The sequence below is a fragment of the Tachyglossus aculeatus genome, chromosome 11, assembly GCF_015852505.1.
Source record: "Tachyglossus aculeatus isolate mTacAcu1 chromosome 11, mTacAcu1.pri, whole genome shotgun sequence".
NCBI classification, from domain to species: Eukaryota; Metazoa; Chordata; class Mammalia; order Monotremata; family Tachyglossidae; genus Tachyglossus; species Tachyglossus aculeatus.
In genome coordinates this window covers 28,741,524-28,765,642 of record NC_052076.1, presented here as the reverse complement: position 1 = coordinate 28,765,642, position 24,119 = coordinate 28,741,524, and the positions used below count along the sequence as shown (strand labels likewise).

At 46.2% G+C, this 24,119-nt stretch overlaps 1 protein-coding gene and 1 non-coding gene across 2 annotated transcripts in view; one reads left to right on the top strand and one right to left on the bottom strand.

The window, feature by feature from the left end:
• The window catches only part of SKAP1 (src kinase associated phosphoprotein 1), a 413,802-nt gene that overhangs the window by 46,783 nt on the left and 342,900 nt on the right, over positions 1-24,119 (bottom strand). Inside the window, exon 10 of the mRNA XM_038754037.1 lies at positions 5,137-5,190. Within this exon, the coding sequence (XP_038609965.1) occupies positions 5,137-5,190 (54 nt within the window). The remainder of the gene's footprint in view (positions 1-5,136; positions 5,191-24,119) is intronic.
• On the top strand, positions 19,025-19,162 carry LOC119935326. Its single transcript, XR_005453212.1, has one exon. It is a non-coding gene; the product is annotated as a small nucleolar RNA SNORA7 (small nucleolar RNA).

The window sequence follows — 24,119 nt, the reverse complement described above, 5'->3', positions numbered from 1 at the left end:
TTGAATCCAGGACAAATTAGTGGTGGGAGGCGTTCCTCATTCCAAAAACCCTGCTACTAACGGACATTCCAAAAATAGAGCCCTTTATGGATCCAAAAGTCAATACCACGAGCTGCTGATAGATTGTCTAGGCAGCGGAATAAAATAAAAGAAATCACGTTTTCTAGGGTGACCGGTACCATTTAGAGATCAGCCTGGCTTGCGGAAAAATCTCATCTGGATCAGGCAGTGTGGGCTAGTGGGTAGAGCACGGGTCTGGGAGCCAGAAGGACCTGGGTTCTAATCCCGGCTCTGCCACTTCTGTGACCTTGGGCAAGTCACTTCACTTCTCTGGGCCTCAGTTACCTCATCTGTATCTTCACCAGCGTTTAGCATAGTGCCTGACACTTAATAAATACCATTAAAAAAAATACCTGGATCAAGTCCTATCCCAGTAATTTTGATTATTACATCCTGATGAGGGGCTCCCTACTGGAAAGTGAATTACTGGATCTTCAAGGGACTTGCATTTTAAAAACCCCGTTACTTTCATCAGCGCCTCTGAGGGAGGGAAGGGGAGACTGAGAGAAGCAGCATGGCGTAGTGGATAGAGGTCATGGGTTCTAATCCTGGCCCCGCCACTTGCCTGCTGTGTGGCCTTGGGCAAGTCACTTCACTTCTCTGTGTCTCAGTTACCTCATCTGTAAAATGGGGATTAAGACTGTCCCATGTGGGACGGTGACTGTGTCTAACCCAATTTGCTTGTATCCACCCCAGCGCTTAGTACAGTGCCTGGCATATGGTAAGCGCTAAACAAATACCACAGTCATTATTATTATTACCATGAGCTCATTGTGGGCAGGGAATGTGTCAGTTATATTGTACTCTCCCAAGTGCTTAGTACAGCACTCTGCAGACAGTAAGCGCTCAATAAATACAGTTTTTAGTTGAGAGATATAGGATTCTGGTAAGTTACCCAACCTATAGTGTCTGGAACATGGTCTCTGACCCGAAGTGACTCCGAGGAGCCATGCCTTGTACCAAATACTGCTTAGCTAAGCCATTAGAATTCAAATTGCCTAGTCCTTCTCCTATCTCCCTTCCTTCCGCCCTTCCCCCTACTACTGCAGTTTGTTTTATTGTTTTATAGTTGTTATTATAATTAGACGGTCTGTGTTTGGAGTTCTTTGCGCAGCTCGTCTTTGGAGGAATTCCACAAATAAATAACTGGATACAAATAATAAACTCTCACTTGGAGATTCTGCAGAGGAAGGTGGGTGGCGGGGGGAAGCCGCTTTTACTTCTTTACCACTGTCACCATCGTAATGGCTGGTGGAAGATATAAAATACAGGAGCAGGTTTAGGGGTGGATATACTTTAACGCTCTATTTTTCCGAAGGAGGGGGAAAGTGGGGAACACAAGGGAATTTTTTTTTAGCCCGGCTGAAAAAAACACTATTGGAATGACTAAGAAAACAAATCTTTTTTTCCTTTCTGGATATGAGCTTCTTAAGAGCTGTGGGAATAAGTAAAGCTGTGGGGGAAGCAGCGTGGCTCAGTGGAAAGAGTGCGGGCTTGGGAGTCAGAGGTCATGGGTTCAAATCCCAGCTCCGCCGCTTGTCAGCTTTGTGACCTTGGGCAAGCCACTTAGCTTCTCTGTGCCCCAGTTACCTCATCTGTAAAATGGGGATTAAGACTGTGAGCCCCAAGTGGGACAACCTGATCAGCTTGTAACTCCCCCAGTGCTTAGAACAGTGCTTTGCACACAGTGTTTAACAAATACTACCACTATTATTAAGTAAAGAAATGAGCTTCTTAAGAGCTGTGGGAAGAAGTGAAGCTGTGGGGGAAGCAGCCTGGCTCAGTGGAAAGAGAATGGGCTTGGGAGTCAGACGTCATGGGTTCGAATCCCGGCTCCGCCACGGAAAAATAGATCATTAAAGTATATCCGCCCCTAAACCTGCTCCTGCATTTTATATCTTCCACCAGCCTTTATGATGGTTACTTAGTGGTAAAGGTGTCAAAGCGGCTTCCCCCCCACCACCCACCTTCCTCTGCAGAATCTCCAAGTGAGAGTTTATAGAAAGCACATAGTAAGTGCTTAACAAATACTGCCATTACTATTAAGTAAAGAAATGTGGGCACAGCCAATCCTGAAATTTCCAATTCTGACCGAAGCCTGCTGCTACCTGAAGTTGAATAATCATAATAATAATAGTATTTGTTGAGCACTTACTATGTGCCAGGCACTGTACTAAGCACTGGGGTAGATACAAGCAAATCGGGTTGGACACAGTCCCTGTTCCATGTGGGACCCACAGTCTCAACCCCCATTTTAAAGACGAGGTAACTGAAGCACAAAGAAGTGAAGTGACTTGTCCAAGGCCACACAGCAGACGAGTGGCAAAGTCGGGATTAAAACCTTCTAACTCCAAGGCCCATGCTCTAGCCACTATACTACACTACTGCTTCCCATATGAATATGAAGCTGGGCTGCAATTAGTTTATAGTTCTTTCATCCAAGTGGCCCACATAAAGTACTTCTTTCCTGGGCTGGAGTGGGAAGAGAGTGGATCGGAGTGGAGTGCTTCTTGGTTTGTGTTTTTGTTCCCTTCAAAGCCCTACTGAGAGCTCACCTCCTCCAGGAGGCCTTCCCAGACTGAGCCCCCTCCTTCCTCTCTCCCCCTCCCCCCTGCCCTACCTCCTTCCCCTCCCCACAGCACCTGTATATATGTTCGTACAGATTTATTACTCTATTTATTTTACTTGTACATATTTACATATTCTATTTATTTTATTTTGTTAACATGCTTGGTTTTGTTCTCTGTCTCCCCCTTTTAGACTGTGAGCCCACTGTTGGGTAGGGACTGTCTCTATATGTTGCCAACTTGGACTTCCCAAGCGCTTGGTACAGTGCTCTGCACACAGTAAGCACTCAATAAATACGATTGAATGAATGAATGAATGAATGAAGAGAAGTAGGAGGAGCCCAGGCTGGGCTGGAGACAAGATCCTGCATTGTGAGGGGAATCCGTGTTGATAAGGGAAAAAAAAAGGCAAAGACAAAGCCCTGGATTCCAGCAGAATTCCAGGAGAAGCAGCAAGGCCTAAATGGATACAGCACAGGCCCGGGAATCGTAAGGACCCGGGTTCTACTCCCGGCTCTGCTACTTGTCTGCTGTGTGACCTTGGGCAAGTCACTTCACTTCTCTAGGCCTCAGTTACCTCATCTGTACAATGGGGATTAAGAGAGTGAGCCCATGTGGGACGGGGACTGTGTCCAACCCGAATCTCTTGTACCCACCCCAGAGATCAGTACAATGCCTGGCCCCTAGTAAGTACTTAAGCAACATTAAAAAAAGTGGATACGTGTATTGTGCAGTGCTCTGCACACAGTGAGCGCTCAGTAAATACGATTGAATGGATTGAGTGAATATTGATTGTTTGGGAACCCTTCATGTTTTGTAGAAAAGGTCAGCACAACCCTGCTTTCTTCCCCCATTCCCCAAGCCCCGATACGGCCCCCCAATTAAGGTCCATGTCTTGCTGCTCTCTCTTTGAAATCCTTTTTCCTCTCCCTTTCGCCGTCTGAGCTTTACGAGGGCAACTCATCCTCTAAACCTTTCTAGTACCCATTTCCTGCAGAGAGCAAACTCAAAAGGGAGGGGAGAGAGAGAAAGAGAGAAAGGAAGGCACAAAGAAAGGGGGAAGAAAGAGAGAGAAAGAAAAGAAGGAAGGGAGGGAGAAGCAAGGAGATCAAGGGAAGGAAGAACAGAGAGCGGGACCTCAGCCTCCTGCTTTTATATCCTTTGTAACTAAGAAAAAAGCATCCGGATTCTAAATCAGGCAGAAGTCAGGCTCTGCTGATGGAATGAACGTCCTTGAGATGTCATTTGAAATGTGCAGGATTCCCTCGCAGACGACGGCAGAATAGGTCTTCAGCACGGTTGCCTACCACTTAAAGAGGCTGGAGCGGGGCACCTGACCTCAGAAATGATGGGTTAACTAACAGTCTGAAGCACGGTTAACAGCCTGGGATGAAGAAGTTGTAATTTAGCATTCGACCAAACTGTTACATATTCATCTCCAAATGTGCCCGGAATCAAATGCAGCCATCAAAAAGCCAGCGTCACCAAGTAACCCTATTTGTCACCCGGTCCTCACTTTTCAGATCTGACACATTTCCATTCCCCTCTGAACCTGTAATCTCGGGGCCTCTCGGAGAGGAGGCATTTTCATTCTCTCCCTTCTCCATCCCGGGGGCTGCCGGAGATGAGACGATTCTTTCTATCCTGCCTTCCCGGCTCCAAATTAGAAGTCCTGAGAAGAGACAGTATAGATCTGGCTTGGGCAGTTCTCCTGCCGTGGCTCCTCCCAATAGGAGCAGTGTCTTAGATGCCTTAATGATCCTAGTCCTGTGACGTTACATTAGAAGCAGAGTGCTCTGGTGGACAGAGCACACACCTGGGAGTCAGAAGGACCCGGGTTCTAATCCTGGCTCCGCCACTTGGCCACTGGGTGACCTTGGGCAAGTCAGGTCACTTCTCTGGGCCACAGTTTCCACATCTGTAAAATGGGGATTCAATTCTACTCCCTCTTACCTAGTCTGTGAGCACCTTGTGGGACAGGGACTGTGTCTAACCCGATAACCTCGTAGCTGTCCCAGAGTTTAGAAGAGTGCTTGGTACATAGTAAGTGCCTAGCAAATACCATTATTATTGTTATTATCATTATTACGTCCCAAGCACTTAGTACAGTGTTCTTCCCATAGATGCTGTTGAATTGTTTCTGATTCACAGCAGCTTTATGCTTCTTTTTCCATAGTGTTCTCTTGACAAAGCTACAGAAGTGGTTTGCTATTGCCTTCCCCTGCTCAGTAAAACTTAAATCTCTGTCCTCGTCTTTGATCAACATTTTGATCACCCGCCTATGACTCTTTCACTGTCACTGCTTCTCATGTCACTGTTTTCCTTTCCATCCCATTCCGGGTAACCCTGAAGAGAGAGTCTCAGTAGCATAGCTCTTAGCTTCATTAGTGTACACAAACTCTCTGCCACAGTAAGGCGTTGATTTACAGGAGAGTCATCACATAGTAAGCGCTCAATAAATAAATATAAATAAACACCGATTTATCAATGAATATCTGTTAGCTTTTACCTCCTTTTGGTTGACTCCCACCATCTTCTCCAGCTTCTGGATCAAGGTCCTCATCTGATGGGATAAAAAGGATGGATATTAGCAGGAAACAACGAAAAAGAGACTTTATCATCTTTTCAAAGTCCTTCTTCATGAAGTTCTCGCCTTGCCTAACTGGGCATGCCGACAGCTTTTCCCTAAGCAATTGGGGTTTTCAAATCAATAATGTTCAGAACTGGCTACTTGGGGGAGAAATGAAAAAAATCACCAGTCCCTGGGCCATGTCATTTTTCAATATACCTGTCCTTTCCACCCACTTACCCGCGGCATTTATGTACATATCTTTGAGTTATATATGATCATCATCATCATCATCATCAATCGTATTTATTGGGCGCTTACTGTGTGCAGAGCACTGTACTAAGCACTTGGGAAGTACAAGTTGGCAACATATACAGACGGTCCCTACCCAACAGTGGGCTCACAGTCTATATAATAAATTACTTATTTATACTCATGTCGGTCTCCCCGTCTAGACTGGAAGCTCATTTGGACAGGGAACGTGTCTGCTACCTCTGCTGTATTGTACACTCCCAAGTGCTTAGTACAGTGCTCTGCACATAGTAAGCACTCAATAATTGCCCTCGCAAAAAAAGCAGCAGACAGTATGTAGTAGTGAGTAGACCTTGAGTCAACCAGGACAGAACCTGCCACTTACTTGCCTCTAAAATGGACAGTGAAGATGAAGGATGATATAGGTGAGAGAAATTACAATAATAATCTAAGAATTTAATAGTAATATATAATGATACAATATAATAATAATTTATTTGGCATTTGGTATTGTTGGTATTTGTATTTGGTATTTGTTAAACACTTATGGTGTTCCAGGTGCTGTACTAAGCACTGAGGTGGATACAAACAAGTGAGGTTTGACACAGTCCCTGTCCTACATGGGGCTCACAGTCTCAATCCCCATTTTACGGATCAGGTAACTGAGGCACAGAGAAGTGAAGTGACTTGACCAAGGTCACACAGCCCACAAGTGGCAGAGCCGGGTTAGAACCCATGACCTCTGACTCCCAAGCCCGTGCTTAACAAGAACTAACCCTATCTAGAACTTATCATAACTAAGAATTATGATATTATGAATTATGATATTATGATATTAGAATTATGTGAAAAACCGGTTAAGTGCAACTCATTCTTTTGTAGGGATATGTTGCCGACTTGTACTTCCCAAGCGCTTAGTACAGTGCTCTGTACACAGTAAGCGCTCAATAAATATGATTGAATGAATGAATGAATGAACTATGCCTTAAGGACAGAAACCAGCCCTTGTTGAAATAAAGTACATTACCCTCCATCTGTTGCACAGTTAATTAATCAATCGTATTTACTGAGTACTTACTGTGTGCAGAGCATTGTGCTAAGCCCTTGGGAGAGTCCAGTACAATCCTCCCTGCAGCAAACAGAAACTCCTCACCACTGGCTTGAAGCCCCCGATCCCCTTGCCCCCTCCTACGTCACCTCGCTACTCTGCTACTACAACTCAACCCGCACACTTTGCTCCTCTAACGCCAGCCTTCTCACCGTACCGATCTCATCCATCCCGCCTCCTACCTGGGACGCCCTTCCGCCTCATATCCAACAGACAAATGACTCTACCCACCTTCAAAGCCTTATCAAAGGCCCATCTCCTCCAAGAGGCCTTCCCTGACTAAGAATTCCTCTTCCCTACTCCCTTCCATGTCGCCCTGACTTGTTCCCTTGACTCCTCTCCCTGCCCCAAACCACTTAGGTCCATATCTGTCTGTCTCCCCCTTCTAGACTGTTGTTGGGTAGGGCTCATTCATTAATTCATTCATTCCATCGTATTTATTGAGCGTTTACTGTGTGCAGAGCATTGTACTAAGCACTTGGGAAGTACAAGTCGGCAACATATAGAGACGGTCCCTACCCAACGACGGGCTCAGAGTCTAGAAGGGTCATCTCTGCATGTCGCCGATTTATACTTCCCAAGCGCTTAGTAGAGTGCTCTGCACACAGTAAGCGCTCAATTAATACGATTGAATGAATGAGTTTCATTTCTATTAATGTCTGTCTCCCCCTCTAGACTGTAAGCTTGCTAGGGGCAGGGGCTGTTTTGGTTCTATTGCACTCTCCCAAGCGCTTAGTGCAGTGCTCTGCACACAGTAAGTGCTCCTTAAATACGACTGACCGAATGACCGTGGCCAGAATGGGTCACTTCTATGGCTGATGTCATACAACTCAATCACAGAGAGACGGATATTGTGCTGGGCTTGGCCACTTTCTCCTGAGGGTTGACTCCACCTCTACGTGTCTGTGCCCAGCTGTCTCCTTTTCCCAATTCTAATCAATGTAAATTAGGTCAGATCTCCACTGTGAATTACAAATTGGATCCGAAGTTGTAGGGTCACTATGGATGCTACCCTACCTCCCCCCACCCCCTGCCCTCCCATTAGATGGGAAGCTACACCAAAGATCTTTTCTAAATAAATCAGACTTTATTGTAAAACTCGGCCACTGACGAGACAGAACCTCATTAGCATTGATTTTAAAATAAATTATTGAAAGTGGCTTGCCTGCTCTTTGCATTTGTAAAACAGGAGAATATAAATGTATTTGCAATGATAAAAAAGGATCATCAAAACTCAATCCTTTTATCCTTTCAGACAACGGCACTTAATCTGGACTTTGTACGAAAACTGGAGAAAAGAACTCTATTCAGCGAAGTTCATTTTGAGAACAGATATTCTATTTTCCATCGAGTCTTTGGAGTCGCCTACAAAGGAAGCAGAATTCTGGCCATAGATCTTATGCGCCTTTCATTCATTCAATTCAATTGTATTTATTGAGTGCTTACTGTGTGCAGAGCACTGTACTAAGCCCTGGGAGAGAACAGCCAGGTAGGATGTAGACGAGGTCTCTGTCCTTTGATGGGGAAGGGGTGGGCGGGTCTCACTTGCATTTCTGGGTGCTAACTCCCTATGATTTAAATGGATTTCAAATGAGATCTTAAAAACCGACCCAATATATTTTAAAGTTGTAACACCACAAAGAACTGTACGGTTCAGTACAGAAAGAGAAGTAGTGTGGCCTAGCAGAAAGTGCCCGGAAATAGCCTGGGAGTCAGAGGACCTGGGTTCTAATCCCGCCTCTGCCACTTGCCTGCTGTTTGCCCTGGGCCAAGACAATCAATCAATCAATCAATCAATCAATCGTATTTATTGAGTGCTTACTATGTGCAGAGCACTGTACTAAGCGCTTGGGAAGTACCAATTGGCAACACAATGTTCTCTGTGCCTCAGCTACCTCATCTGTAAAATGGGGATTAAATCCTCTTGCCTCCAAATTAGACTGTGAGCCCCATGTGAGACAGGGAATGTGTCCAACCTGATAAAGCTGCACCTACTCTAGAGCTCAGAACTGTGCTTGATACATAGTAAGCGCTTAACACATACCATTTTTTTTTTAAAAAAGGAAGGCTGAGTCCAAGGCAGGGCAGCATCTTGTACATATTTACTATTCTATTTATTTTGTTAATGATGTGTATCTAGCCTTATTTTTATTTATTCTGGTGACTTGACACCAGTCCACATGTTTTGTTTTGCTGTCTGTCTTCTAGACTGTGAGACCGTTGTTGGGTAGGGACCATCTCTATATGTTGCCAACTTGTACTTCCCAAGCGCTTAGTACAGTGCTCTGCACACAGTAAATGCTCAATAAATACGACTGAAAGAATGAATGAATAGCAGCATCAGGCCTTGACTGATGCTAGGTGACTCAAACAATCAATCAATGGTATTTATTGAGCACTTACCATGTGCAGAGCACTGTACTAAGCACTTGGGAGAGTATAATACAACAGAAATAGCAGACCGGTTCCCTGCCCATAAAGCACTTAGTACAGAGCTCTTCATTCATTCACTCAATTCAATCATACATACTGAGCACTTACTATGTGCAGAGCACTGTACTAAGTACTTGGGAGAGTATAATACAACAGAAATAGCAGACCGGTTCCCTGCCCATAAAGCACTTAGTACAGAGCTCTTCATTCATTCACTCAATTCAATCATATGTACTAAGCGCTTACTGTGTGCAGAGCACTGTACTTACCGCTTGGGAGAGTACAAAATAACAATACGCAGACATATTGCCTGTCCACAGTGAGCTTCCAGCGTAGAGGGGGAGAAAGACATTAATATAAATTGGTAAATGACAGATATGTACATAAGTGCTGTGGGGCTGGGAGGGGCTGGAGCCTGAGGCGACCTATGCCCTGTCTCTCTTTCTCTCTTTTTGTGTCTCCCTCTGTCTCTGTCTCTGTGTGTGTGTGTGTGTATCTCTGTGTCTGTCCCCCGGAACCATGGCCATCATCATCATCATCATCAATCGTATTTATTGAGCGCTTACTATGTGCAGAGCACTGTACTAAGCGCTTGGGAAGTACAAATTGGCAACATATAGAGACAGTCCCTACCCAACAGTGGGCTCACAGTCTAAAAGGGGGGAGACAGAGAACAAAACCAAACATACTAACAAAATAAAATAAATAGAATAGATACGTACAAGTAAAATAAATGAATAAATAGAGTAATAAATATGTACAAACATATATACATATATACAGGTGCTGTGGGGAAGGGAAGGAGGTAAGATGGGGGGGATGGAGAGGGGGACGAGGGGGAGAGGAAGGAAGGGGCTCAGTCTGGGAAGGCCTCCTGGAGGAGGTGAGCTCTCAGCAGGGCCTTGAAGGGCATCCTGGAGAAGATCGCGGAGATCGAGAAGGAGATCGCCCGGACCCAGAAGAACAAGGGTGAGCTCACCTCCTCCAGGAGGCCTTCCCACACTGAGCCCCCTTTTCCCTCTCCTCCTCCCCATCCCCCCTGCCCTACCTCCTTCCCCTCCCCACAGCACTCGTTTATATATATTTGTGCAGATTTATTACTCTATTTTACTTGTACATATTTAGTACTCTGTTTATTTTGTTAATGATGTGCATTGTACTTTTACTTGTACATATTTAGTATTCTGTTTATTTTGTTAATGACGTGCACAGCGAAGCAGCCTGGCTCAGTGGAAAGAGCCCGGGCTTCGGAGTCAGAGGTCATGGGTTCAAATCCATGTATATATGTATATATGTGGAAAGAGCCCGGGCTTTGGAGTCAGAGGTCATGGGTTCAAATCCATGTACAGATGTTTGTACATATTACTCCATTTATTTTACTTGTACATATTTATTCTATTTATTTTTTTAATATGTTTTGTTTTGTTGTCTGTCTCCCCCTTCTAGACTGTGAGCCCGCTGTTGGGTAGGGGCCGTCTCTATATGTTGCCAACTTGTACTTCCCAAGCGCTTAGTACAGTGCTCTGCACACAGTAAGCGCTCAATAAATACGACTGAATGAATGAATAAAGGGAGCAAGTAGGTGTGACGCAGAAGGGAGTGGGAGATGCAGAAAGGAGGGCTTAGTCAGGGAAGACCTCTTAGATGTGCTTTCAGTAAGGCTTTGAAGAGGGTGAGAGTAATTGTCTGTGGGATGTGAGGAGGGAGGGCATTCCAGGCCAAAGCCAGGATGTGGGAGAGCTAGAAGAGATGGGGGAGAAGGGTGGCATTTGCTCTGCACACGGTAAGTGCTCAATAAATACCACTGATAGATATTCAACGATGAAAGCCCTTTTTTGCTGAATGACTATTTGGAAAGTCTGTTTCAATCAATATGCTGTATCTGCCCCAGAGACTACAGCTGAGAAGCAGTGTGTCCCAGTGGATAGAGCCCAGGCCTGGGAGTTAGAAGGACCTGGGTTCTGACTAGACTGTGAGCCTTTTAGACTGTGAGCCCACTGTTGGGTAGGGACTGTCTCTATATGTTGTCAACTTGTACTTCCCAAGCGCTTAGTACAGTGCTCTGCACACAGTAAGCACTCAATAAATACGATTGATTGATTGATTGATTGACTAATCCCGGCTCCGCCCCTTGTCTGCTGTGTGACCTTGGGCAAATCACTTCATGTCTCTGGACCTCAGTTACCTCATCTGTAAAATGGGGATCAAGACTGTGAGCCCCATAGGGAATATGAACTGTGTCCAACTAGATTATCTTGCATCTACTCCAGTGCTTAGTACAATGCCTGGTACTAGTAAGTACTTAATAAATCCCCCCACGCAAAACCAAACAACACCCCCTCTCCCCGCAATGCACGGGCCGAAGCTAAAGTGGCTCTGAACCTGTTCTCTAAATTCTCTCAAATTCCCTGGTAATCGGTTCTATTTTCTGGCTAATTCACATCCTGAACCACTGAGGGCTCCTGTTGCCTGTGCTTCTAAGATTTACTCTGTTTTGCATCTGAGATGACGCCCCTGAACACCAGGTTTCTTGTTCTTCCCCGTGAATGATTTTGCTGCCTTTAATCTGGGTTTTGCCCAGGAGAATCCCCCACTATCTTTTCTTCTTCTTCCCTCCTGGAGAGCAACTTGAAAGCAGAAAAAAAAATGCTTAGAGTCTATAGGAAGCATTTTAAATGGATTTTTAGATTCTGTAAATGATCGTAAAATCCCTTCATGAAGGCAGGGAGCTCTGAAGGTACAGTGAAATACCCAGGGAGAGGGCCTCAGCTCTCTTTTCATGGGCTTTATCGACAATCCCTCCCAAGGGCAGAGTTGAAATCTGTTGCTTCTGTAGCTGCTGCGGGCCTAAAGTTAAACCTGTATATGCTTCAGGCCCCTTGCAGGACACTAGCCCCTCAAAAGCAGAAGTTGTGAAGAAGCCTTTGTGGCCTAGTGGAGAAAGCACGGCCCTGGAAATCAGAAGGACATGAGTTCTAATCCCGGGTTCCGCCACTTCTCTGCTATGTGACCTTGGGCAAATCACTTCATTTCTCTGAGCCTCAGTTACCTCACCTGGAAAATAGGGATTAAAACCGTGTACCCCATGTGGAGCAGGGGCTTGTTCAATCTGAGTACCTTGTATCTACCCCAGCGCTTAGTTCAGTGCCTGGCACGTAGTAAGTGCTTAACAAATACCATCCAAAAAAAAGTGGCCTCGTGGAAAGAGGCCAGGCCTGGAAGTTAGAGTACTTGGGTTCAAGGAACCGGCTAGGTGACCTTGGACAAGTCACTTGTTTTGTTGTCTGTCTCCCCCTTCTAGACTGTGAGCCCATTGTTGGGTAGGGACCGTCGCTATATGTTGCCGACTTGTACTTCTCAAGCACTTAGTGCAGTGCTCTGCACACAATAAGCCCTCAATAAATACCACTGAATGAATGAATGAACGAATTTAACTTCCCTGTGCCTCAGTTAAACCTCTTCTTAAATAGGGGTTCAATACCTGTTCTTTCTCCTACTTAGACTGGGAGAGCCATGTGGGACAAAGACTGTGTCTGGCTTGATTATCTTGAATCTACCCCAGGGTTTAGTACGGTGCTTAACACATAATACCCTCTTAGCAAATATTATTATTATAATATGCGATATAATAATAGTAATAATACAAACAAGAATGAACAGGGCCTTTTGCAAACCTGCTTGAAAAGGAAAGGGGGAAGGGCTACTCAAAAAATAATTTCAGTGGGGGAAAAATTCAATCAATAGCATCTACTCTGTGAAGAGTACTGGTAGATAGAAGAAAAAAATCCCTTCCCTTAAGGAGTTCACAATCTAATAGGTGATAAAGACGCAAAACCATTTACAGAGAGGAGACAGAAGAGGAAGGAAAGATGGATATGTCGAAGAAACAAGTACTTAACTAGTAGGGTATATTAACTAGAAACGTACAAGAGTGTTCCAGGTGGTAATGAGTGACTAAGTGCTGATGTGATGTGATCCCCCTTTTAGATTGTGAGCCCACTGTTGGGTAGGGACTGTCTCTATATGTTGCCAATTTGTACTTCCCAAGCGCTTAGTACAGTGCTCTGCACATAGTAAGTGCTCAATAAATACGATTGATGGTGATGATGATGATGTAAAAATGCCAAGGTAGTAAACTGGGAAGATTTGACTTGGGGAGAAGAAAAATTAACCAAGGTAATGCTCTCGGAGAGGATTACAGATGGGCTTTGAAGACGGGCAGAGTTGACGTGTAGCAGATTCGAAGTGGGAGGAAGTCCCAGGAAGGGGTTCAGACACAAACAAAGGAAAGGATTGGAAGTGGGAGAGTCAAGAATGAGGCAGCAGGACCTGGTGGAGAGTCAAGAGAGCCGCATTCTAGGCCTGACTCTGCCACTCATTTGCTGTGTGACCTTCAGCAAGTCACTTAACTTCTCTGTGCCTTGGTTTCCTCATCCGTAAAATGGGGATAAAATACCTGTTGTCTTCTTAATACTACTACTACTACTAATAATAATAATGATGCCATTTATTAAGCGCTTACTATGTGCAAAGCACTGTTCTAAGTGCTGGGAAGGTTACAAGGCGATCAGGTTGTGCCATGTGTGGCTCACAATCTTAATCCCCATTTTACAGTTGAGGTAACTGAGGCACCGAGAAGTGAAGTGACTTGCCCAAAGTCACACAGCTGGCAATTGGCGGAGCCAGGATTTGAACCCGTGACCTCTGACTCCAGAGCCCGGGCTCTTTCCACTGAGCCACGCTGACAATAATCATAATGTAGACTGTGAGCCCACTGTAGGGTAGGGACTGTCTCTATGTGATGCCAATTTGTACTTCCCAAGCGCTTAGTACAGTGCTCTGCACATAGTAAGCGCTCAATAAATACGATTGATTGATTGATTGATTAATGATGATGGTATTTGTTAAACGCTTACTATGTGTGAAGCACTGTTCTAAGAGCTGGGGGGGATACAAGGTGATCAGGTTGTTCCATGTGGGGCTCACAGTCTTAATCCCCATTTTCCAGATGAGGTAACTGGGGCACAGAGAAGTGAAGTGACTTGCCCAAGGTCAAACAGCTGACAAGTGGTGGAACCAGCATTAGAACCCATGACCTCTGACTCCCAAGCCCGGGCTCTTTCCACAGAGCCACACTGCTTCTTAGCCTGAGAGTCCTGCATGGGACAGGGACTTTGTCTGTTCTGATTATTTTGCATTTACCCCAGTGCTCAGTACAGTGCTGGGCACATAGTAAGTGCTTAAGAAATACTACTATTATTACTATTGCTATTATTGTTATTATAATGATAATGAGGCATGGCAAGTGACCGTTCGCCATTTCCTCTATGTTGTCTTTGCATTTGGGGAACATCATGGCCTAGCGGATGAGAGTCAGAAGAATCTGGGTTCTAATCCCACCCCTGCCACTTGTCTGATGTGTGATCTTGGGCGAGTCACTTCACTTCTCTGTGCCTCAGTTACCTCATCTGTAGAATGGTGATTAATATCGTGAGCTCTCTGTGGGTAACAGGGACTGTGTCCAACCTAATTAGCTTGTCTCTACCCCAGTGCTTAGAACAGCGCTTGACACATATTAAGCACTTAACAAAGACTGTAATTATTAGAGAAGCAGCATGGCGTAGTGGAGAGAGCACGGGCCAGGGAATCAGGAGGTTCTGGGTTCTAATCCCAGCTCTGCCACTTGTCTGCTGTGTGGCCTTGGGCAGGTCACTACACTTCTCTGGGCCTCAGTTACCTCATCTGGAAAATGGGGATTAAGACTGTGAACCCCAAATGGGACAGGGAATGTGTCCAACTCGATTTGGTTGTATCCAACGCAGCATCAAGTACAGTGCCTGGCACATAGGCACATAGTGAGCCTTATTTTACTTGTACATATCTGTTCTATTTATTTTATTGTGTTAATATGTTTGGTTTTGTTCTCTGTCTCCCCTTTCTAGACTGTGGGACCATCTCTATATGTTGCCAACTTGGACTTCCCAAGTGCTTAGTACAGTGCTCTGCACACAGTAAGCGCTCAATAAATACGATTGATTAATTGATTGATTGATGGGAGGCATCAAGGGCGTCGGGGAGGGAGGGTGGCTGAGGGGAAACTGCTCTCGTGTTTTTTCCAGCGCTTAGAACAGTGCTTTGCACATAGTAAGCGCTTAATAACAAATTCCCTGCCCCTCCCCGCCCCCCCCCGCCTTACCTCCTTCCCCTCCCCACACCACCTGTATATATGTATATATGTTTGTACGTATTTATTACTCTATTTTATTTGTACATATTTATTCTATTTATTTTATTTTGTTAATGTGTTTTGCTTTGTTGTCTGTTTCCCCCTTCTAGACTGTGAGCCCACTGTTGGGTAGGGACCATCTCTAGATGTTGCCAAATTGTACTTCCCAAGCGCTTAGTACAGTGCACTGCACACAGTAAGTGCTCAATAAATACAATTGAATGAATGAATGAATAGTAAGCGCTTAACAAATGCCATCATTATTATTTCTGGCCCTACCTCCGTATGGTTTAATGGATTGCAAATGAGATCTTAAACATGGAGGCTCTGCCTCCTCAGTGAAGATATTTAAAAAGTCCAAGGGGCTCCTAAAACCGGGGCTGGCTCTCTCCCTCGTCCATGGCCCAACCGCCTGCAATCCGACTGAAAGTCTTGGCCAATCCAGCGGCTTCCGGGGGGGAATGTATCCATTAGGCACGCTTTAAAAGTTAATTATGTGCAATATGTTTAATCCGATGAATCACACACTATTTTGAGCAGAAAAACATTTATATGAACCTGTTACGAATGCATCTGAGGCTGCACCTTACAATAAATCCCTCCCAGATGCTGTCGAGAGAATGCATTTAAATGGGCAGCCGATCTCCCAGAGACACCGCAAGACTTTCGGGAGACTTTTTCTCCAAGGACCAAATGGTCGGAGAGGTTTCCAAGCTCTCCCCGTGGGATGGGGAGGCGCTGAGCGGTGTGAAGCCCATTTATCCGTTAAAACGTTAACTAATTCTGATTGCGGAACTAGAACAGAGCCGACTGGGCTGCTAAGTGGGTGGTGTTAGCAGTCTCCTGTTACTGCTTGGTGGTCCTCCAGATAGCACCTGTCTTCAGAGGAAAATTGGACCGGAGCAGAAGGTGTGCCTGGTAGCCCATCTGCTCAAGATTTTCCATTCCAGCTCCTTCCAGACACAGCCCCAAAATATCCACTGGACCGTCTAGAGGTGAGCTGAGGAGAGGTGAAAAAAAACCACCCCAAAATTCTCTCTTCCCTTTCTCCTGACCAACCTTGTAAGCACTCAATAAATACGATTGAATGAATAATAATAATAATGATTATGGCATCTGCAGGGTGAGCCCATTGTTGGGTAGGGATTGCCTCTATTTGTTGCCAAACGGTACTTTCCAAGTGCTTAGTACAGTGCTCTGCACACAGTAAACGCTCAATAAATACAACTGACTGACTGACTGAATGAATGAATAGAGCACAGGCCTGGGAGTCAGAAGGTTATGGGTTCTAATCCTGGCTCCTCCACATGTCTGCTGTGTAACTTGGGCAAGTCACTTAACTTCTCTGGGCCTCAGTTATCTCATCTGTAAAATGGGGATAAAGACTGTGAACCCCATGTGGGACAACCTGATTACCTTGTATTTACCCCAGCGCTTAGTACAGTGTTCTGCACATAGTATGCACTTAACAAATACGATTGAATGAATGAATGAATGAATGTGGGACATGGGCTCGTTCCAACCTGATTAGCTTGTATTTATCTCAGCGCTTAGTACAGTGCTTGGTACAGAGTAAGAGCTAAACAAATACCACTATTATTATTACTATTATTATTATGTTCCAAGCACTGTCCTAAGAGCTGGGGTAATAATAATAATAATAATAATAATGATGGTATTTGTTAAGCACTTACTTTGTGCTAGGCACTGTACTAAGCACTGGGGTGGACACAAGCAAATTGAATTGGTCACAGTCCCTGTCCCATGAGTGGCTCACAGTCTCAATCCCCATTTTACAACTGAGGTAACTGAGGCGCAGAGAAGTGAAATGACTTCCCCGTGGTCACACAGCAGACGAATGGAGGAACCAGGATTAGAGCCCATGACCTTCTGAGTTGGACACAATCCCTGTCCCACACAGGGCTCACCCTCTTAATCCCCATTTTTTTACAGATGAGGTAACTGAGGCCCAGAGAAGTGAAGTGACTTGCCCAAGCTCACACAGCAGCCAAGTGGCAATGGCAGGATTAGAACCCATGACTTTCTGATTCCCAGGCCTGGAACCATGGGAGAGCGGCCCTGGGAGATGAGGGGAGGGTCTGGGGCCTCTTCCTGACCATCCCATCCCTCCGCTACTGGCGCGGTCGGGCTCTAAAGCGCTTCCGGAAGCACCAAGCGGAGTGAGGGGGGTTGGAAGTTGGGCAGTGAAGGATTGTACTGAAACATTAATATCATAATTAAATGCCAGCCTCTCCCAGCTGCGAGGGGTCCTGTAAGTGGTGTGATGGATGGACGCTTTTAGGAGGGAACCTGGGGGCCTTGGGCAGCATTTTCCTTGGGCAATTCTGAGGCGAGCCGGTTGCCAGTCGGCGTTCCCGAACCCGTGGTAAGAAGACTCGGGGGTCTCCCCAGCTTGGCCCGGGCTGTCTTCCTCCCGTTATCTCCTCAGCTGGCGAGCGGATGGGGAGGGGCAGGACTCTTTCCCGGCTGAAGCTGATCGCTCTGGTTGCAGGAGAGGCGGTCTTCTAGAGACCTCTGAAACTCATCCAGTCAGCCTAAATTTTGGCACGCTGCCCTCGTCTTCCCAAGGCCCACGCCATCCCGGCTAGGGGGAAGGAGGCAGAAATTAAGAGTGGGGGGCCGGTGGTCGCACCTGCTCCCACCTCGGCGAGAGGCGGAGACAAAGACGATTGGGTTCTCACAGGCTGAGGCCCGGCCCTCCCCTTCCCCTGTTTCCCTCATGGATCCCAGACAGCCTCAAGACGGCTGGAGGAAAAGGCCAACCTTGGTTCTCCGGAGAGCGGGTTCAATCGGATTCTGGGAAGCGCTCTTCCACAGCTGGACTTCCAAGTGGATTTACCCACCGGGTCCTTCGGCAAGGCTCCGAAGGGGGTGCTGGGGGGCTGGGGGGCTGATCTCACTGGGGAGAGACCCCCTTCCCCCCGGCCAGAGTTGTGAATTAACTCCGTCCCCGCACCCTGTTGTGATGGAGCAGACTGTGAAAGGGAAGATTCTCAGAGGAGCTGTGTTTTAATGTAGCAATTTGATTCAATTTTCCACTCTATAAAATTACCCATCACTGCTCGTTGCTTTCTAACAGACACCTTCACTCTTAATTTAACAATCCTATCGAATTCTGCCAGGGAAATTGGAAAAATTTATCACCTGTGAAATTTTATTTTCCTTTGGTTGTATCTGTTTTTGTAAAACTTCATTAACGACGATGACTTGCTGAGGAAATTATCATTTTTTTTTAACTTGAGACACAAGAAATAGCTCGACCTCAACCAAGATTTCATTTGCATAATAAAACCCAACAAAGAGCCGGAGGAAGGAGGGAATGGGAGGTGGCGGGGGAGGAGGCCAACTCGCCCCTCTTCCCCCCAAGCCCCCGAGCGCTGGGCATCCCGGGCAACTGAGTCGTGTCCTTGATGGGTGGCAGAGCCACCCCCCCCGTGCTGAGGGGATTCTGCTAGAGATGCTCATCAAGAATGACCCCAACGGGTGCTTGAAGTGGAGGGGGAGTGTGGTTTCGAGGGAAACGGCTGCCCCTTTGGGAAACCTGGAAACCGCGCTTATTAATAATAATAATCATTACGGTATCGGTTAAGCGCTTACTACGTGTCAGGCACTGTACTAAGCACTGGGGTGGATACGAACAAATCGGGCTGGACGCAGTCCCCGTCCCACGTGGGCCTCACGGTCGCAGGCCCCATTTTACAGATGAGGTAACTGAGGCCCAGAGGAGAATAATAACAATAATTACGGTATTTGTTAAGCGCTTATTATGTGGCAGGCACTGCACTAAGCCCCTCTCAGGGTGGCACCTGGAGCGTTTCCAGTCCTCTACCAGTCTCAGCTATGGGAGGGAGAGGCAAGCAGAGGCCTACCCATTCCATTCTTAGCTTGGGCAGTGGCTAGCGAGTGGAAGGCAATCTGCTACAACTCGAAACTCACCCGTGCTGGGCAGCAGCGGCACGGGCGAGAGTCGAGGGTGGAAACTCAATTTGACTGTGTGGAAGGAGGCAATGGTAAACCACTTCCGTATTTTTAACAAGAAAACTCTATGGATACGCTACCAGAACAACTGCAAATGGAGAACGGGGCGTTCTGGGAGAGATGTGTCCGTGGTTTCGCTATGGGTCAGAAATGACTCGACGACACAAGACAAGGCTGTACTAAGTGCTGGGGTGGATATGAGCAAATTGGGTTGGATACAGTCCCCGTCCCACCTGGGGCTCACAGTCGCAATTCCCATTTTACAGATGAGGTAACTGAGGCACAGACAAATGAATTCACTTGCCCAAGGTCACATAGCAGACAAGTGGTGGAGCCGGGATAATAATAATAATAATCATTATTATTATGGTATTTGTTAAGCGCTTACTATGTGCAAAGCACTGTTCTAAGCGCTGGGGGGATACAGGGTGATCAGGTTGTCCCACGTGGGGCTCACAGTCTTAATCCCCATTTTACAGATGAGGGAACTGAGGCCCAGAGAAGTGAAGTGACTTGCCCAAAGTCACCCAGCTGACAATTGGTGGAGCTGGGATTTGAACCTACGACCTCTGACTCCAAAGCCCGGGCTCTTTCCCCAGAGCCACAAATGAATGAATAAGTGTCGTGGGATTAGAACCCATGACCCTTCTGACTCCCGGGACTGTGCTCTACCCACTATGCCAGTGCTCTTCTATAGAGAAGCAGCTGGGCATCACCAGGGCTGGGCATCACACTGGGATGTTTGAAGTTCTGCAGGGAAATTCAGCCTTACCTTCTTCATCATCGTCATCATCACCACTAGCATCCCATCCATTTTTTTTGTTGTTGTTGTCTTTTGTTAAGTGCTTACCACATGCCAGGCACTGCACTAAGCGCTGCGGTAGATAAAAGCTAATTAAATTGGCGGGGTTCGCTGTCTGAATCCCCATTTTACTGATGAGGGAACTGAGTAAATAATGATAATAATTGTGGTATTTGTTAAGCACTTACTACGTGCCAGGCATTGTACTAAGTGCTGAGGTGGATACAACCAAAGCGGATTGGACACAGTCCCCTGTCCCGAAGGGGGTCAACAGTCTCAATCCCCATTTTCCAGATGAGGGAACTGAGGTCCAGAGAAGTAAAGGGACTTGCCCAAGATCACACAACAGACAAGTGGCGAAGCCGGGATTAGAACCTGTGAACTTCGGACCCTCAGGCCTGTGCTCTATCCAGTAGTCCACCCTGCTTCCCCTATGAAGTGAAGTGACTCACCCAAGGTCACACAGCCGACATGTAGTGGAGTCTTTCTGACTCGCAGGACTGAGCTCTATCTACTAGATACTGCTCCTCTATTATCAAGCACGGTGTTTATCGAGCACAGTCTAAGGCTAAAAGTAGAAGACAAAGTCCCTACCCTCAAGGAGTTTAGAATTCAATTCTTTTAGTGTGTTTATAATCAATCAATCAATCAATCAATCAGAGCCAGCTCCTGACAATTTCCTGAATGGGTACTGAGACAACATCCTAAGGGTTCTCCATCAAAAATTTATTGAGTGTTTAATATTTTTTAGGTGTACTATAAAACGTGAGTCTAAGGCCATAGCTCCTTCCCACTAGGAATTTATCCAGAGGGGACGAACGTAATTGGCGAGACATACCCCTCAACGACAACGCATTTTAAAATTTCATCTGGCTGTTCTGTTTTGTGGAAGGGTTACGGATGGGGTGGGGAGGAAGCAGTGGGCAAAAGTAATCAATCAATGGTATTTATTGAGTACTTATTTTGTTTTAGACTGTGAGCCCACTGTTGGGTAGGGACTGTCTCTATATGTTGCCAACTTGTACTTCCCAAGCGCTTAGTACAGTGCTCTGCACACAGTAAGCGCTCAATAAATACGATTGATGATGATGATGATGATGCAGAGCACTGTACTAAGCACTTGGGAGAGTCCAATACAATGGAGTTGGTAGACGTGATCCTTGCCCATAAGAGCTTAAGGCCTAGAGAGGGAGAGAAGCAGCATAGCCTAATGGCTAGGGCCCGGAAGTCAGAAGGACCTGGGTTCCAATCCTGGCCACTCGTCTGCTCCGTGACCTTGGGCAAGTTACTTCACTTCCCTTTGTCTCAGTTACCTCATTTGTAAAATGGGGATCAAGACTGTGAGCCCCATGGAGGACAGGGACTGTGTCCAACCTGACTACCTTATGTCTATTCCAGCACTTAGAACAATGTCCGCCTCATTGTAAGCGCCTAAAAGTGTGGTCTAGTGGATACAGCCCGGGCCTGGGAGCTGGAAGTACCTGGGTTCTAATCCCGGCTTTGTCACTTGTCTGCTGTGTCACCTTGGGCAAGTCATTTCACTTCACAAGCAGCAGCATGGATTAGTGGAAAGAGCCCGGCTTGGGAGTCTCTGCACACAGTAAGCGCTCAATAAATACGATTGAATGAATGAATGAATCAGAAGTCATGGGTTCTGATCCCGGCTCCGCCATTTATCGGCTGTGTGACTTTAGGCAAGTCACTTCAATCAATCAATCAATCAATCATATTTATTGAGCACTTACTATGTGCAGAGCACTGTACTAAGCGCTTGGGAAGTACAAATTGGCAACATATAGAGACAGTCCCTACCCAACATTGGGCTCACTTCACTTCTCTGTGCCTCAGTTACCTCATCTGTAAAATGGGGATTAAGACTGTGAGCCCCACCTGGGACAACCTGATTACCTTGTATCTACCCAAGCACTTAGAAGAGTGCTTGGCACATGGTAATCGCTTAACAAATACCATCATTATTATTATTATTATTACTGTTATTATTATTCTCTGGGCCTCAGTTCCCTCATCTGCAAAATGGGGGCTAAGAGTGTGAGCCCCAGGTGGGACAGGGACTGTGTCCAACCTGCTTATCTTGTATCTACCCCAGCACTTAGGACAGCACCTAGTACTTAGTAAGCACTTAACAAATACCACAGTCATTATTATTATTATTATTGTTATTATTAATAATAACAACGACCACAAAAGCAGCGTGGCTCAGTGGAAAGAGCCTGGGCTTTGGAGTCAGAGGTCATGGGTACAAACCCCGGCACCGCCAATTGTCAGCTGTGTGATTCTGGGCATGTCACTTCACTTCTCTGTGCCTCAGTTCCCTCATCTGTAAAATGGGGGCTGTGAGCCCCCTGTGGGACAATCTGATCACCCTGTAACCTCCTCAGAGCTTAGAACAGTGCTTTGCACGTAGTAAGCGCTTAATAAATGCCGTCGTTATTATTATTATTATTAAATAATTAAACAAGTAAAAAAGGGGAGACAGCTTGGGATGAAAGGGCGAAGCCAAGAGGCAAAAAGGGGAAAATGAGTGGGGAAGCAGTGACAGGAACTAGGACCAAATAGCTCCCATGACATTTGTCCAAAAAGAAGAGGGTTTATCTCTGATGGGTGAGGCCAGAATCTTCCTGCACCCGAAATTTCGCTCTCCGCCAGTACGGTTGATACTGATTCTCTGGGAGGTAGCACCGTGTGGGAGCCAATGCCCTTCACCCGGGAAAGGCCAAAGTGGAGCGAAACTGCTGGATGCACACTTTTGGAGATGCTGACTGTCACCCTTTGGAATAGAGTAGCAAAAACCCTCATCAGCATTCCTGTTATCGTTTGTATTTTTAAAACACTTCACGGTCGTTAATTAGCCAACGTCCACGATGGTTCCGTGTGGCAGGCTGCACGGATCGGGAAGCGGGGGAACAGAGAGGCCTTACGCAGGGTAGCCCAGCAAGCCTCCGATTTTCCATCTCGCCTCTGTGGAAGAGGACAAGCTGGTGGCTCAAGGCGGAGGGGATGAACTTCCACTGTCTGATCCCTGGATTGATCCGTTCATCGATCTGTGAGCCCACTGTTGGGTAGGGACCGTCTCTATATGTTGCCAACTTGTACTTCCCAAGCGCTTAGTACAGTGCTCTGCACACAGTAAGCACTCAATAAATACGATTGATTGATTGATTGATTGCTGGATCACACTCTATTCTCTAGACTGTAAGCTCCCTGTGGGCAGGGAATGTGTCTACCAAATCCGCCATGTTCATTCGATCGTATTTATTAAGTGCTTACCGTGTGCAGGGCACTTTACTAAGCGCTTAACAATTCTCCTTCGAGCCGGAATCAAACCAATGACCTGAGGCTTACCGTAGCGCAATGATCTACAGTCCTCCTATTGTAATAATAATAATCATAATAATAATAATGGTATTTGTTAAGCGCTTATTACGTACCAAGCACTGTTCTAAGCACTGGGGTAGTTACAGGGTAGTCAGGTTGGACACCAAATTCCTGTCCCACATGGGGCTCACAGTCTTAATCCCCACTTTACAGATGAGGGGACTGAGGCCCAGAGAAGTGAAGTGGTTTGCCCAGGGTCACAAAGCAGACATGGGGCAGAGCCTCCCAAGTGCTGAGTACAGTGCTCTGCACAAAGTTAGCTCTCAAGATTGACTGCCAGGGGTGGGAGATTCCCCCAGATCTCCCAGATTGAGGGCGAAGAAATCTCGCCCTGCTTTCTTCCCTTCAAAAGGCAAGGACAACTCTCCTTGGTTGCCCAGAGATTATAGATGGCTCATCTTCTATCAGTCCAAGAAGCAGCATGGCCCTATTGGCTAGAACACGGACCTAAAAGTCAGAAGGATCTGAGTTCTAATCCTGGCTCCACCACTTGTCTGCTGGGTGACCTTGGGTAAGTCACTTCACATCTCTGGGTCTCAGTTATCTGTAAAATGGGGCTTAAAACTGTGAGCCCCATGTGGAACATGGGCCGTGACAGCGTGATTAGCCAGTATCCACCCCAGCGCTCAGTTCAGTGGCTGGCACACAGTAAACGCTTCACAAACACCACTTAAAAAATAAATCCGCTTAGTTCAGTGCCTGGCACA